This window comes from Petromyzon marinus, chromosome 51 (genome assembly GCF_048934315.1).
Source record: "Petromyzon marinus isolate PM22_M1 ecotype Great Lakes invasive population chromosome 51, UKy_Petmar_22M1.pri1.0, whole genome shotgun sequence".
NCBI classification, from domain to species: domain Eukaryota; kingdom Metazoa; phylum Chordata; class Hyperoartia; order Petromyzontiformes; family Petromyzontidae; genus Petromyzon; species Petromyzon marinus.
This window is the reverse complement of record NC_133717.1, coordinates 621,625-634,567: the sequence shown is the minus strand read 5'-3', so window position 1 is coordinate 634,567 and position 12,943 is coordinate 621,625. Positions and strand designations below refer to the sequence as shown.

The 12,943-nt window shown below is 51.4% G+C and overlaps 1 protein-coding gene across 2 annotated transcripts; it reads left to right on the top strand.

Moving 5' to 3' along the window:
- The first annotated feature begins 277 nt into the window (after window positions 1–277).
- Window positions 278–12,923, top strand: RCL1 (RNA terminal phosphate cyclase like 1). 2 transcript variants are annotated; one of them, XM_032973378.2, is made up of 9 exons: window positions 278–1,146; window positions 2,070–2,141; window positions 2,881–3,056; window positions 3,803–3,877; window positions 4,059–4,183; window positions 4,651–4,776; window positions 7,538–7,694; window positions 10,011–10,114; window positions 10,788–12,923. In XM_032973378.2, exons 3-9 carry the CDS (start codon window positions 2,886–2,888, stop codon window positions 10,939–10,941), a joined length of 912 nt encoding a protein of 303 aa, XP_032829269.1. In that variant the 5' UTR covers window positions 278–1,146; window positions 2,070–2,141; window positions 2,881–2,885; the 3' UTR covers window positions 10,942–12,923. The 2 variants fall into 2 exon arrangements, with proteins under 2 accessions (XP_032829269.1, XP_032829268.1); XM_032973377.2 differs by lacking the exon at window positions 278–1,146 and adding an exon at window positions 1,317–1,641.
- Window positions 12,924–12,943: the final 20 nt, after the last annotated feature.

Here is a 12,943-nt window from a genome sequence, read left to right as displayed (position 1 = left end):
TTTATTTTGATTTGAAGCTTTCGTGACTGCAGGAATCTATACTCTTTGGTTCTTTCGGTAAAGTCACGTAGGTATAAAATACAATAAATCACGACGTTTCGGGCGCAACACACCTGATGATGGACGATTGTGTTGCGCCCTCACCACGGAGAGAGAGAGACACGCAAACTCCAAATATACAGCAGGCTTCACGGGTCGGGATCGAACCCACGCCCTCCTGTGTATCCAGCGAGGTAGTTAACATCTCACCACGGAGAGAGAGAGACACGCAAACTCCAAATATACAGCAGGCTTCACAGGTCGGGCTCGAACCCACGACCTCCTGTGTACTCCGCGAGGTAGTTAACATCTCGTCAGGCGCGAGGCGGCCTCGCGTGTTCCGAGCGCGCTCCGTGCGGCTCCCCTCCACGCGGGGTGGCGGGGCCGCGTGTCCTTCGCATCCTCCGTTTTCTAATAAATGTTTATTTGCCCTCTTCGTTCACTTCGTGTTGCTGTTGATATAACTATCATGTCAGCTCGTTAGCACCGTCGCAATGACACCGCTCGCTCCCGGAGGCGCCAGGAAGAAGAACGACAGACGGCAACAGTTCAGCAGCGAGGAGCCGGTGATACATTTTCCCCCTCCAAGCTCTGCAGTCCTCTCTATACGTGAAAGTGTAATTGGCCAATTAATGAATATTTTACACGGAGGGAGGAAACCGCAGCACCCGGAGAGAAGCGAGGGGTTACGGCTCCTGGACGCCTACCCACGGGAAGGAGCTTCACGGCGTCTGTGATCCACCAAACCTCGCGGCTGCCCCCCCCACCTGCAGCGCCGGAACACGGCCAGGAGTCGCAACGTCAGCAGCTGAAGCTTCTTCATCCTCGGCAGCTGAAGCTTCTTCATCCTCGGCAGCTGAAGCTTCTTCATCCTCGGCAGCTGAAGCTTCTTCATCCTCGGCAGCTGAAGCTTCTTCATCCTCGGCAGCTGAACCTTCTTCATGCTCGGCAGCTGAACCTTCTTCATCCTCGGCAGCCGCCTCGTATCGCGAAGCCCTCGCCTGCCGCTCGCCACGCGGGCAACGAGATCCGCGCCACAGCAGCAGCGAGCAAGACACGCTCGAAGTGAAACAACATAGCACGCGATATATCGCGACATATCGCACGGTACAGAACGATATAATGCACGATATAATATTGAGCGATATAACAAGATATCGCCATTTCGCACGAAACATTGAAGCATATCGCAAAATATCCCACAGTATAAAGCGATATATTGCGATATAACACGATGTACTGTATATCGTGATATATCGCGGCGACCCCGCAGAGGCGGGGTCAGCCGCGCGGGCCGTGACGTCATGCGACCGCGGCCTCTGATCCCGCGGCGCCACACGTGGTTGCTACTGTACGCGCCACGACGTGCCGCCTCTTAGTCTCCCCTCGCTTCCCGTGTAACTCCCTCCTCGCGTCTCCCCTCAAGTCTCCGCGTGCCTCTCTCATTCTCCCTGCGTCTCGCTCGCCTCGTCTCCATGGAGTCTCGTCTCCGCTACTCGGGCTCCGCGTGGCTCAGGCCGCGCCTCGTCCTCTCCGTGCTGAGCGGCCGCAGCGTGACCATCAGCGCCGTGAGGGCGCGGGGCTCCGAGCCGGGGCTAGCGGGTGAGGAGGTGGAGGAGTGAGATCCCGAGCGTGAGACTCAGCAGAGACACTGGGGATACGTGGGCCCCACTGTGGCTAGACGTTATCTCCCGCGCCTGGTATGCAGGAGGTCGTTGGTTCGGCCGTGACGCCTGTTGTATATTTGGAGTTTGCGTGTCTCCGTAATCGCGGGTAATTTTCTCCGAGTCCTCCGGTTGTTTACGCCACATTTAGAATCAACATCACGCGTTTAGAGTATTTGGCTGCTATAAATTACCACGTCTTGAGCCACTTTGTTGAGTTGTCATTTGTGGCCAGGTTGCCTCTGAAAGAGCTACATAGCTCAGTGGGCCTTACCTGGTAAAATAAAATAATGCTTTTGATGAGTTGTAAACTCTGCAGGGTTGCCACTGCCACGAGCGAATTAACTTCCCCGTGTTTTTCTCCAGATTTTGAAGTCAGTCTCATTCGATTGCTGGACAAGATCACAAACGGCTCCCGCATCGACATCAACGAGACAGGTGCGCTGGAGTCTCCTTCGTGATAATCATCGCCATCATTGTCAACCATGGTGTATCCACTTCTGAATGAAGGCCTCCCCACGCTGTCCCCATCTGCATGTTCTGTTTGTTGAACTTATTTTGCACCGTACGTAGCCAACAGTGCGTACCGCTCCACCTCCTCGGTGGACGCCCCTTCTCGAGCGCGTTGTACCATCCTTGGCCCCCATTCCGTTGTTAGTCTTCACCATCGTCCCTTGCAGCCGTGATGCATCCCGCCCAAGCCCCGTTATTCGCGTCGAGCGAGTTTGGGTGGCGTCATTAACTCCGTGCACTGTCAATCATCCACCAGTTCCTCGCGTCTCAATAGAATTCTAAGCGCGATGTTTCTCCGTGTTTTGCGCACGCTTTAGGTTTTTGTTCACTGTTTTCATTCGTAACCCACGTTCCTAAACTGCGTGTGTGTGGAGAGTGGTAGTGTGCTGCAATATGCTATGAACCCGGTGACAAGAGTTTTATTGCCGTTTACGGCCAACACCAGTGACGATTATCTGAGCCGGTTCTGGGCCTCCCCTAGGTCGACTCAGCCGCAAATGAGTACCCGGTGCGATGTGTAACCATTGCCACTGGGGAGACAAAGGCAGTTGGGCGCTGGCCACCCACCGCCTCGTGTGCCGTACCGGCCTTCATAGGTGCTCGCTAAAAACACTTGCCCCAACATTCTTTTAAGGCTATACGGGGGATCTTTGTCTTTGTGTAGGCACGATGTTGCGCTTTCATCCCGGGTTGCTGTGGGGTGGCCCCGTGGAGCACGAGTGTCCGGCCTCACGCAGCGTCGGCTACTTCCTGGAGGCGCTGCTTTGCCTTGCGCCGTTTTGCAAGACGCCACTGAGAGCCTCGCTAGCGGGCGCGACCAGTGGCACGCACGACCCCTCCGTACGTCACACGCACAGAAGCACACGCACGCACGCGCAAAACAACAACAGCCGCCAATCGTATCAAGGCTGGGTGCACTTTGAGTCAGTGTGAAGCGTCGAAGGCTTAAAATTTGACTGGGAGATGCACACCTGCGCTCCCCCACTGTGCTGTGTTTTAACCACCTGGCGCTCTGCTCGTGAGCATTTGCTTCTCTGCGGTTGTTGGAGGGCGACTGCCTCCCAATTGTCCAGTAGCATTTGTCTCGAGCCTTCAGTTTCAGTTTTCAGTTTATTTATTTTGGTATAGCCCTGTAAGCCATTCGGCTCTTGATTCGGGTGCAACCACAACAAACAAAAAAAACAAAAACACGAACAAGAAAACATCTTAAAGTGACTATGTGACTGTGCAAACAGAAAATCCATGAAAAAAAACAGCAAAATATTCCTGAAAAAAGCACCGTACACCAACGCTGTGTGCAAAAAATCCCAGTGGGATGCAAGTAAAAACAACAACCACAAGAAAACTTAGATTAAGGCCGTCAGTCTAACTCCGTACTACAACAGCCGCCTCCACAGAGGTTGATCTTGACATCGCTGGTACTAACCATCGCCAATTCCACTCAGCGCCACATTCTCCTGTACCACAGCCCATCTCTTCTTGTGGTGTGACGTCACCACTTCGGTGCGCGTGTTGTCGTGATGTCTCCGTGTGGTGTGACGTTGATGTGTACGTGGTGTCGTGACGTAGCCACCTCTCCCATGTAGGTGGATGTGATCAAGGCCACGGCGCTGCCTCTGCTCCGCCGGTTCGGGATTGGGGAGGTCGGACTGGATCTGCAGGTAAACGAGGCCACGTTGTGGTACACAGCGCGAACACAACACCTGGGTTCGATTTCCATATCAGGCACCGTTCTGTGTGCAGTTTATATGTTCTCACCTTGTACTGTGTGAGTGAATGTGTCGCTCCGTGCTCATGGCTCCCCACGTGTGTCACTCTGTGTGTGTCGCTCCCCGTGTGTAGGTGCTGCGGAGGGGCATGGCCCCGGGAGGGGGGGGGTTGGTCCTGTTCTGCTGCCCTGTGCGGCGCCACCTCAAGCCCCTGCAGCTCACGCAGCCGGGGAAGATCAAGCGCATCCGCGGAGTGGCGTATCCTGCTCACCAACCAGCACTCGCCACCAGCACCCACCAGTCAGCACTCGCCAGCCATCACTCACCAGTATTAATCACCAGCCAGTCCTCGCCACCACTCACCAGCCAGTACTAGCCACCACCACCACTCACCAGCCAGCGCTAAACACCACCACCGCTCAGCAGCTAGCACTCACCAGCACCACTTACAAGCCAGTGCTCACCATCCTCCACTCACCAGCCAGCACTAACCACCACCACTGCTCACAACCATTGCTAACCACCACTCACCAGCCAGCACTCCCCAGCCAACACTCACCAGTACAACTCACCAACCAGTGTTTACCAGCACCACTCACCAGCCGGCACTAACAACCACCACTCACCACCCGGCACTAACCACCACCGCTAACCACCATCGCTCACCACCACCACCACTCACCATCTGTTTTTAGCGAGGTTAACTTCCTTAGCGTGCGCCACAGCTTCGGCACGCGGGTGTCTCCCCAAGTGTCCAACCGCCTGGTGGAGGCGGCACGCGGAGTCCTCAACCGCTTCCTACCCGACATCTACATCCACACGGACCACCGCAAGGGGGCGCAGGCGGGGAGGCAAGACCCACAGTCACACACACGGGCGCCAGCACCACCCCGACAGCCCCTCAGTCACACACACGGGCGCCAGCACCACCCCGACAGCCTCCCAGTCACACACACGGGCGCCAGCACCACCCCGACAGCCTCCCAGTCACACACACGGGTGCCAGCACCACCCCGACAGCCCCTCAGTCACAAATACGGGTGCCAGCACTACCCTGACAGCCCTTCAGTCACACACACGGGCGCCAGCACCACCCTGATAGCCTCCCAGTCACACACACGGGTGCCAGCACCACCCCGACAGCCTCCCAGTCACACACACGGGTGCCAGCACCACCCCGAAAGCCCCTCAGTCACACACATGGGCGCCAGCACCACCCTGACAGCCCCTCAGTCACACACACGGGTGCCAGCACCACCCCGACAGCCCCTCAGTCACACACACGGGCGCCAGCACCACCCCGACAGCCCCTCAGTCACACACACGGGTGCCAGCACCACCCCGACAGCCCCTCAGTCACACACACGGGTGCCAGCACCACCCCGACAGCCCCTCAGTCACACACACGGGTGCCAGTACCACCCCGACAGCCCCTCAGTCACACACACGGGCGCCAGCACCACCCTGACAGCCTCCCAGTCACACACACGGGTGCCAGCACCACCCCGACAGCCTCCCAGTCACACACACGGGCGCCAGCACCACCGTGATAGCCTCCCAGTCACACAGGTGCCAGGCGGTGACGCGTCCCGGCGGTAGCGTGTTCGCCGCTCCTTGTAGAGGTTCGTGGTTCAACTCCGGCAGGCCATCTCGGTTATTACTGCAGATGGATTAACCGTAAAATACCGTGTGCCGTCTTAATTCGCATTGGACGTGAAAGAGCCGGTGGCATCATTCATGTCCTCCTGGACATCTGTGAGAAAAGAGCTTTGTAGCTCATCGGATTCCTCCACTATACATAAATACAGTGAGGGAAAAAAGTATTTGATCCCCTGCTGATTTTGTACGTTTGCCCACTGACAAAGAAATGATCAGTCTATAATTTTAATGGTAGGTTTATTTGAACAGTGAGAGACAGAATAACAACAAGAACATCCAGAAAAACGCATGTCAAAAATGTTATAAATTGATTTGCATTTTAATGAGGGAAATAAGTATTTGACCCCTCTGCAAAACATGACTTAGTACTTGGTGGCAAAACCCTTGTTGGCAATCACAGAGGTCAGACGTTTCTTGTAGTTGGCCACCAGGTTTGCACACATCTCAGGAGGGATTTTGTCCCACTCCTCTTTGCAGATCTTCTCCAAGTCATTAAGGTTTCGAGGCTGACGTTTGGCAACTCGAACATTCAGCTCCCTCCACAGATTTTCTATGGGATTAAGGTCTGGAGACTGGCTAGGCCACTCCAGGACCTTAATGTGCTTCTTCTTGAGCCAATCTTTTGTTGCCTTGGCCATGTGTTTTGGGTCATTGTCATGCTGGAATACCCATCCACGACCCATTTTCAATGCCCTGGCTGAGGGAAGGAGGTTCTCACCCAAGATTTGACAGTACATGGCTCCGTCCATCGTCCCTTTGATGCGGTGAAGTTGTCCTGTCCCCTTAGCACAAAAACACGCCCAAAGCATAATGTTTCCACCTCCATGTTTGACGGTGGGGATGGTGTTCTTGGGGTCATAGGCAGCATTCCTCCTCCTCCAAACACGGCGAGTTGAGTTGATGCCAAAGAGCTCCATTTTGGTCTCATCTGACCCACAACACTTTCACCCAGTTGTCCTCTGAATAATTCAGATGTTCCTTGGCAAACTTCAGACGGGCATGTATATGTGCTTTCTTGAGCAGGGGGACCTTGCGGGCGCTGCAGGATTTCAGTCCTTCACGGCGTAGTGTGTTACCAATTGTTTTCTTGGTGACTATGGTCGCAGCTGCCTTGAGATCATTGACAAGATCCTCCCGTGTAGTTCTGGGCTGATTCCTCACTGTTCTCATGATCATTGCAACTCCACGAGGTGAGATCTTGCATGGAGCCCCAGGCAGTTCTTTTGTGTTTCTTCCATTTACGAATAATCGCACCAACTGTTGTCACCTCACCAAGCTGCTTGGCAATGGTCTTGTAGCCCATTCCAGCCTTGTGTAGGTCTACAATCTTGTCCCTGATATCCTTGGAGAGCTCTTTGGTCTTGGCCATGGTGGAGAGTTTGGAATCTGATTGATTGAATGCTTATGTGGACAGGTGTCTTTTATACAGGTAACAAGCTTAGATTAGGAGCACTCCCTTTGAGAGTGTGCTCCTAATCTCAGCTCGTTACCTGTATAAAGACACTTGGGAGCCGGAAATCTTTCTGATTGAGAGGGGGTCAAATACTTGTTTCCCTCATTAAAATGCAAATCAATTTATTAAATTTTTGACATGCGTTTTTCTGGATTTTACTGTTGTTATTCTGTCTCTCACTGTTCAAATAAACCTACCATTAAAATTATAGACTGATCATTTCTTTGTCAGTGGGCAAATGTACAAAATCAGCAGGGGATCAAATATTTTTTCCCTTACTGTATTTAAGGAGGCCATTGTGTGCCAGCGTCATGGTCCAAATTTGAAAAATAACACTGGAAATTAGTAAATTGGGATGACGAAACATCGCCCCCCCCTTACTACCGGAAAAACTTGGAAAAGCCCTTCTGGCAAAGAGACCCTTGAGGCTTTCTTGGGTGAACGAGCGTGGCGGTACTTGTAATGGGCATGGCAGTGACGGCACGGCTCCGCTCCCTCAGGTCGCCGGGGTTCGGGATCTCGCTCGTCGCCGAAACCACGGAGGGGTGTTTCCTGAGTGCGGAGTCAACCTCAACTCCGGGGGGCGAAGGCCCCCCCAGTATCCCGGAGGACCTGGGCAGGGACTGCGCCCGGCTGCTGCTGGAGGAGATCTACAGGGTGAGTGGCGGCATCGCTCCTCCTGCGCATCACCTGGGGCTCCACAAACAGGGGAGGTATCGCCGTGACAGTGACCTCAGTGAATGCCCCTGGCCCGGGTTCTCAGCCGTGGCTCGGCCTCGGGGTGGAGCTACTTGGTCGCTTCCAGAGATGCGCGGGTGGCGCAGCCATGGCTAGGGCTCCGGCTCCTGCTCAGATATTAGGAAACCACTGGAGCTACGCACTTTTGAATCTCTTTAGTTTGTCGTCGTTCCCCTGCACCTTTGGTGAGCACGGTTGGCTACGTATGGTTCGAAATCAGTTCAGCATACTTAAATACAGACAGCTCATGGGAAGCCTGAGTGTGCCTGGGACCAGACTCAGAGCCAGCTCAAGTGCATAGCTTTCAGCCAGCTCGCTTCAGCCAGAGCTGAGCCTGAGGTGAGCCTTGATGAAGAATGTGGATCTCAAGAACTGGTGTGACCCACCACCTCCACGGAGCCGTCGCTGAAGCCTTCGTCTCTGACTGAACAATCGCTGTTGCCACACAGAGCAGACACGTGGCCTGAGATGCAATCCTGCTTCTGTTGCTGCTCTCACGCAGGGTGAAGAAACGCTTTAACTCTTCGTAATTATAACTTTGAAAAGTTCTCAACGCATTTCTCAATAACAAATTATAATCGGTGACGTTTTGAGCAATGACTCTTTTTCATAGCACACAGAGGCGGGGGGGGGGGGGGGTTGAGAGGTGATGGCGCATGGGTGATAAGAGTTGGAGACTGCACAAGTTTATGCCCGGGGGGCCCTGGAGAGAAATGTATTTTTAAAATGTTATGGGATCCCAGTTATATAAGGCACCACTGGCAACGCCACATTAAATGAACGTATTGGTGGTGCACTGGCAGTGCTCGGTATAAAAAAAATAAAAAAATTTGGAAAAAATTATTATCTTTCCCGCGATTCGTAACCCCGGTCGGATAATCATCCGAGGTGGTGCATCAAAATCAGTTCCCGCGATGTCGAGGCAGTCGGAAGACAAACGTTACGTGAGCGGCTGAACACGAAGCTTCACAGTCTGTTGCCGTATAGCAGCATCCAGCCTGATAACGATTGGCTGCTCCGTGCTCCAAAGGCAGATTTGACTCCTTGTGCCCTGACTTGGTCGGACGGTTCCTCGATTTTAACAGACCCAAATCAATGGTCAATTGATAAACAGATTTGCTGATTAAAATTTAGATTTCAGACTGTTTTATGAGGACCGGTGTGTTATGCTGCACCGGTGTACTGCCAACACCTCCAAATACACTTTGTGAACAATGTTGGTATTGCTGGGTGGCGGCCTTCCGTTTGACGTTTTGTTGCCTTTGGGTCCTGGCTCGGCATCTGTGTTTTGAAAAAAAAGAATGCACCCTTGGTGTGAGGAGGCCACGATGAATGTTGTGGCTGCCTGGGAGAGGGAGCATAAAGCATCATCGCACAAACTCCGGACATCCTCCCAGCAACAGCGGCTTTAGGCTGGCTATACTCTTTGGTTCTATTCGGTAAAGTCACGTAGGTAAAAAATAAAACAACAAAAATCACGACGTTTCGGCCACAATACAAGTGGCCTTCATCAGGTGAAGGGACCAAACTGTCCAGCGGACAGCGTTGGAGTAAAGAAAGCCAAGCGCTGGTCGCCTCCTTTTAAGCTGTGAGGGGGTAAACAGTAAACGCCTTGACAAAGGAAATTAGCATAAAACGTACTACTGAAAAAGCTTGAAATTAGCATAAGGTGATAATACGCCACCTTGGAAGTTTAGAGTGCCACTACTGAATAAATATACTGTACCATTGAAAATTAGTTTAATGTTTGGTTCGATTTAGAACATCTTTCCAATGGTTGCTTAATTTGAAACCCTCTTCTCGGTTGAAATTGTGTCTGTGTTTGTAAATCTGAATTGCCTCGTGGATAAATCTTTCATGATAACCTGTCGGTTTGCAAAGGACCTTGGTATCGGAGAAAATTATATCGTGATCACCCACAGCGTTGTAACAATGATCAGCTACGGCAGAAGAATTCGTTCTGCCGTGTTTCAAATCTGATTTGTGCTCGCGAATTCGGTCAGAGACATGTCGTTTCGTCTCCCCAATATAGCAATCACTACAAGTTTGCAATCATCTAGATTGCAAACTTATTTTGAACTGCTTTTTGTGGTTAGTTTGTTGTCCTTCCCCCACGCACCTCCGATGATCGCGGTTGGCTACGTACGGCGAGAAAGAAGTTCAACATACACATACATATGCACGTACAATTTGACGACGCTCTTTAACGTGATGATGTGGCTGTGTCGTGTTTAGGGCGGGTGTGTGGACTCGACCAATCAGAGTCTGGCGCTCCTATTCATGGCCCTGGGCCAGCAGGACGTGTCAAAGCTCCTTCTGGGCCCCCTCTCTCCACACACGTGAGTGTCCACACACAAATCAGAATATTTCTACTGGAGGAATCCGATGAGCTATAAATATATTTTTCACAGACGTCTAGTATTCACAGATGTCCAACACGGAGATCCCCTCCACATGGCCTGCACCAGGCTGGTGGAGGCCAGTCCTGGTTGAGCGAAGCATGTGTTGTGCAGCCATGTCACAAAAGCGCCATGTTTCACAGAGTCTTTCAGTCGGGGGGTCATGTTGCTCAGTGCAATCCACGTTGACTGCTTTGCTAAGCCGTTCGAATTCGAGTAGGCCATTGCGTGTAGGCGTCGCGGTCAAAAGTTTGGCAAATTTGAAAAATGACACTGGAATTGACTCAATCGAGATCACAGACATAGCAGCAGAAACATTGCCCCCGCCCCCAGGACCCCCCTGAAAAACATCCTTAGGACCCCATGTAGCTTTCTTGGGTCAACAAGCTGTGTACACGATGGCCCACTTGTTTCGAATGACGTCGCAGGATCTTTTTAACGTCCACCGAGACTAAAACCGCAGTATTAACCAGGGCGTCCTGGCAGGTTTGGACCGCTAACCTCTGCAACGAGCGCAGAGAACGCCCTTCCCCCCCCCTCCGAAACGGGTTGGTGCCAGCCGTTTAAAAACCCGCGCGTGCTGCGCCCCCATCTCTCCGTTCCCTTCCGGCAGAGTTGGGTTCCTCCGCCACCTGCGGGACTACTTCTCCGTCACGTTCAAGCTGGAGCCGCGCACGGCCGAGGAGGGAGACAAGAAGGGAGGCGACAAGGTCCTGCTCACGTGTGTCGGCATCGGCTTCTCCAACCTCAGCAAGACGGTCTCTTAAAGAGCCTGAGCTGGCCTGAGCCAACCTGCACCACAACTCTGTTGACTGTCAGATTCAATTCTCCAGGGCGGCCGGTTGGCAGCGCAGTGGTGATGTGCCTCACGGCAAGAAAGCACGCCTGGGTTTTAGAATCGGAATATTTATTAATAGGAATCCAATGAGCTATAAAGCTCTTTTTCGCAATGTCCAGTAAGGGCAAGTCAGAACGTTACAACAACAAACAGAACAGAAACACGATAGGAGTGCAAAGTATTAGAAAGGTAAGCAAAATCACAAAAATCTACAAAACTGAACCATTTTTATTTTACCAGGTAAGTCCTACTGAGCTTTTAGCTTTTCAAAAGTGATAACTCAACGAAGTGACTTATGTGAGAACATATAGCAGCCAAATAATCTAAATCTAAATGCGTGTTTATAAATGTGGATGGAAAAACCAGAGGACCCAGAGAAAAAATCCACGTGACCACGGTGAGAGAGAGACACGCAAACTCCAAATATACAGCAGCAGACATCAGGGTGGGGATCGGACCCCCAACCTTCATACCAGACAAGGAAGATAACATCATGCCACCGTGGTGCCCCTTAAATAAAAAAATTAAGTATATAAGTTCAAATTACATAAGTACATCAGTTTCCAAGCTTGGGAAAGGCTGCAAAACGGAAAAAGGAGTCCCAGACCACACCAAGACAGCACGCAGCCCCTCAATACAATTTTACATTCAAATGTAACTATCAATACGTGGCTAATGATCAAAGTTACAAATCACATTGGCAAATATGGCTGTATCCAGCACTAATCTTTTGCTTCAGAATGTTTTAAAGATTTCTGATGTGAAGGGAGCAAACAAGGTTGTTCCAAAATGTTGGTGCTGCAACGGCAAAGGCTTTTTCACGTATTCCAATTCTTATTCTTGGGATAGATAAAAGGCAACTAGATGGACGTCTTGGATTTGACAATGGGGTGAATGAATTAGCTAAGCAGAACACAGATTTGCCAATTAGAATTTTATTGGATTAACAGGGTCCAACGTAGATTTATTTTTGCACCAAGTGATGTTGAGATTGAGTACAGATCACAATGGTGTGTTCTGTATGGTACATCCAGTGCAAATCGAAAGAGCAGAATGATGAAGTGGGTTTAGTCTGTTTCGTCATTCATTAGCTGATCTGTACGCAGCGTCAGCAGTCAAAACTCCACACCTTTCTGTATGGAGTTTGTTTGTTCTCCCCGTTCTGTGTGGGTTTCCTCCCAAAGCTAAATTTTTTTACTGGCATTGGCCAAACATCCCAATGCTAAAAAATACTTGAAAATTACTTTATTGGGATCACACACAACAGCAGCATTACCAATTTATGGCCAAAATTTGGCAGCAGCTTCCTGAAAAAAAATGATCTTGAGACTCGGTGAATCGAAATCTATCTCGTGCTCCCAACATGCGCATCCAGCCGCGTGAATGTGCGAGGGGTGCTGTCAGACTTGTCAAGGTTGCGCATGATGTGTTTACGCGTTTTTCTTACACCCAAAAGCCACACTGGTAGCGTCGAACTTCAGCATCGTTGATGCAACTTGAGCAACACTGGGCCAGTTTTGACATTCGGTGTCTCCATCAGCAGCCAAGCTTGCTTGAACCATTGGTTTAATAAAAGCAAATATCTGGACTGGTTTCGATGTTTAGTGTCCCGTCAACAGGTCAGGCTCGTGTGAAACAATTATGGTGAACTGCCAGAAGTTTATAGGCAAAGACCCTCTCTGTGGTGTATGGGTGCTAGTCTGACACAAAGCGCAACTGCATAATTATGTAATGCATAACAAGATAATGTCGGCGTCGCTGTGGAGAAGATAAATAACGCCATGGGCAGAGGGGAGACGCCGCCCCCTCATCTGCGCGGTCTTCGGCGCGAGGGTCCAGCAGTAGTTGGGGTGCTGTGCTGCGCCTTCGACTCGCCGAGCGAGCGTTGTAATAAAGCTGTTTGCTTTCTTACGCTTGCTTGGTGTCTGTTG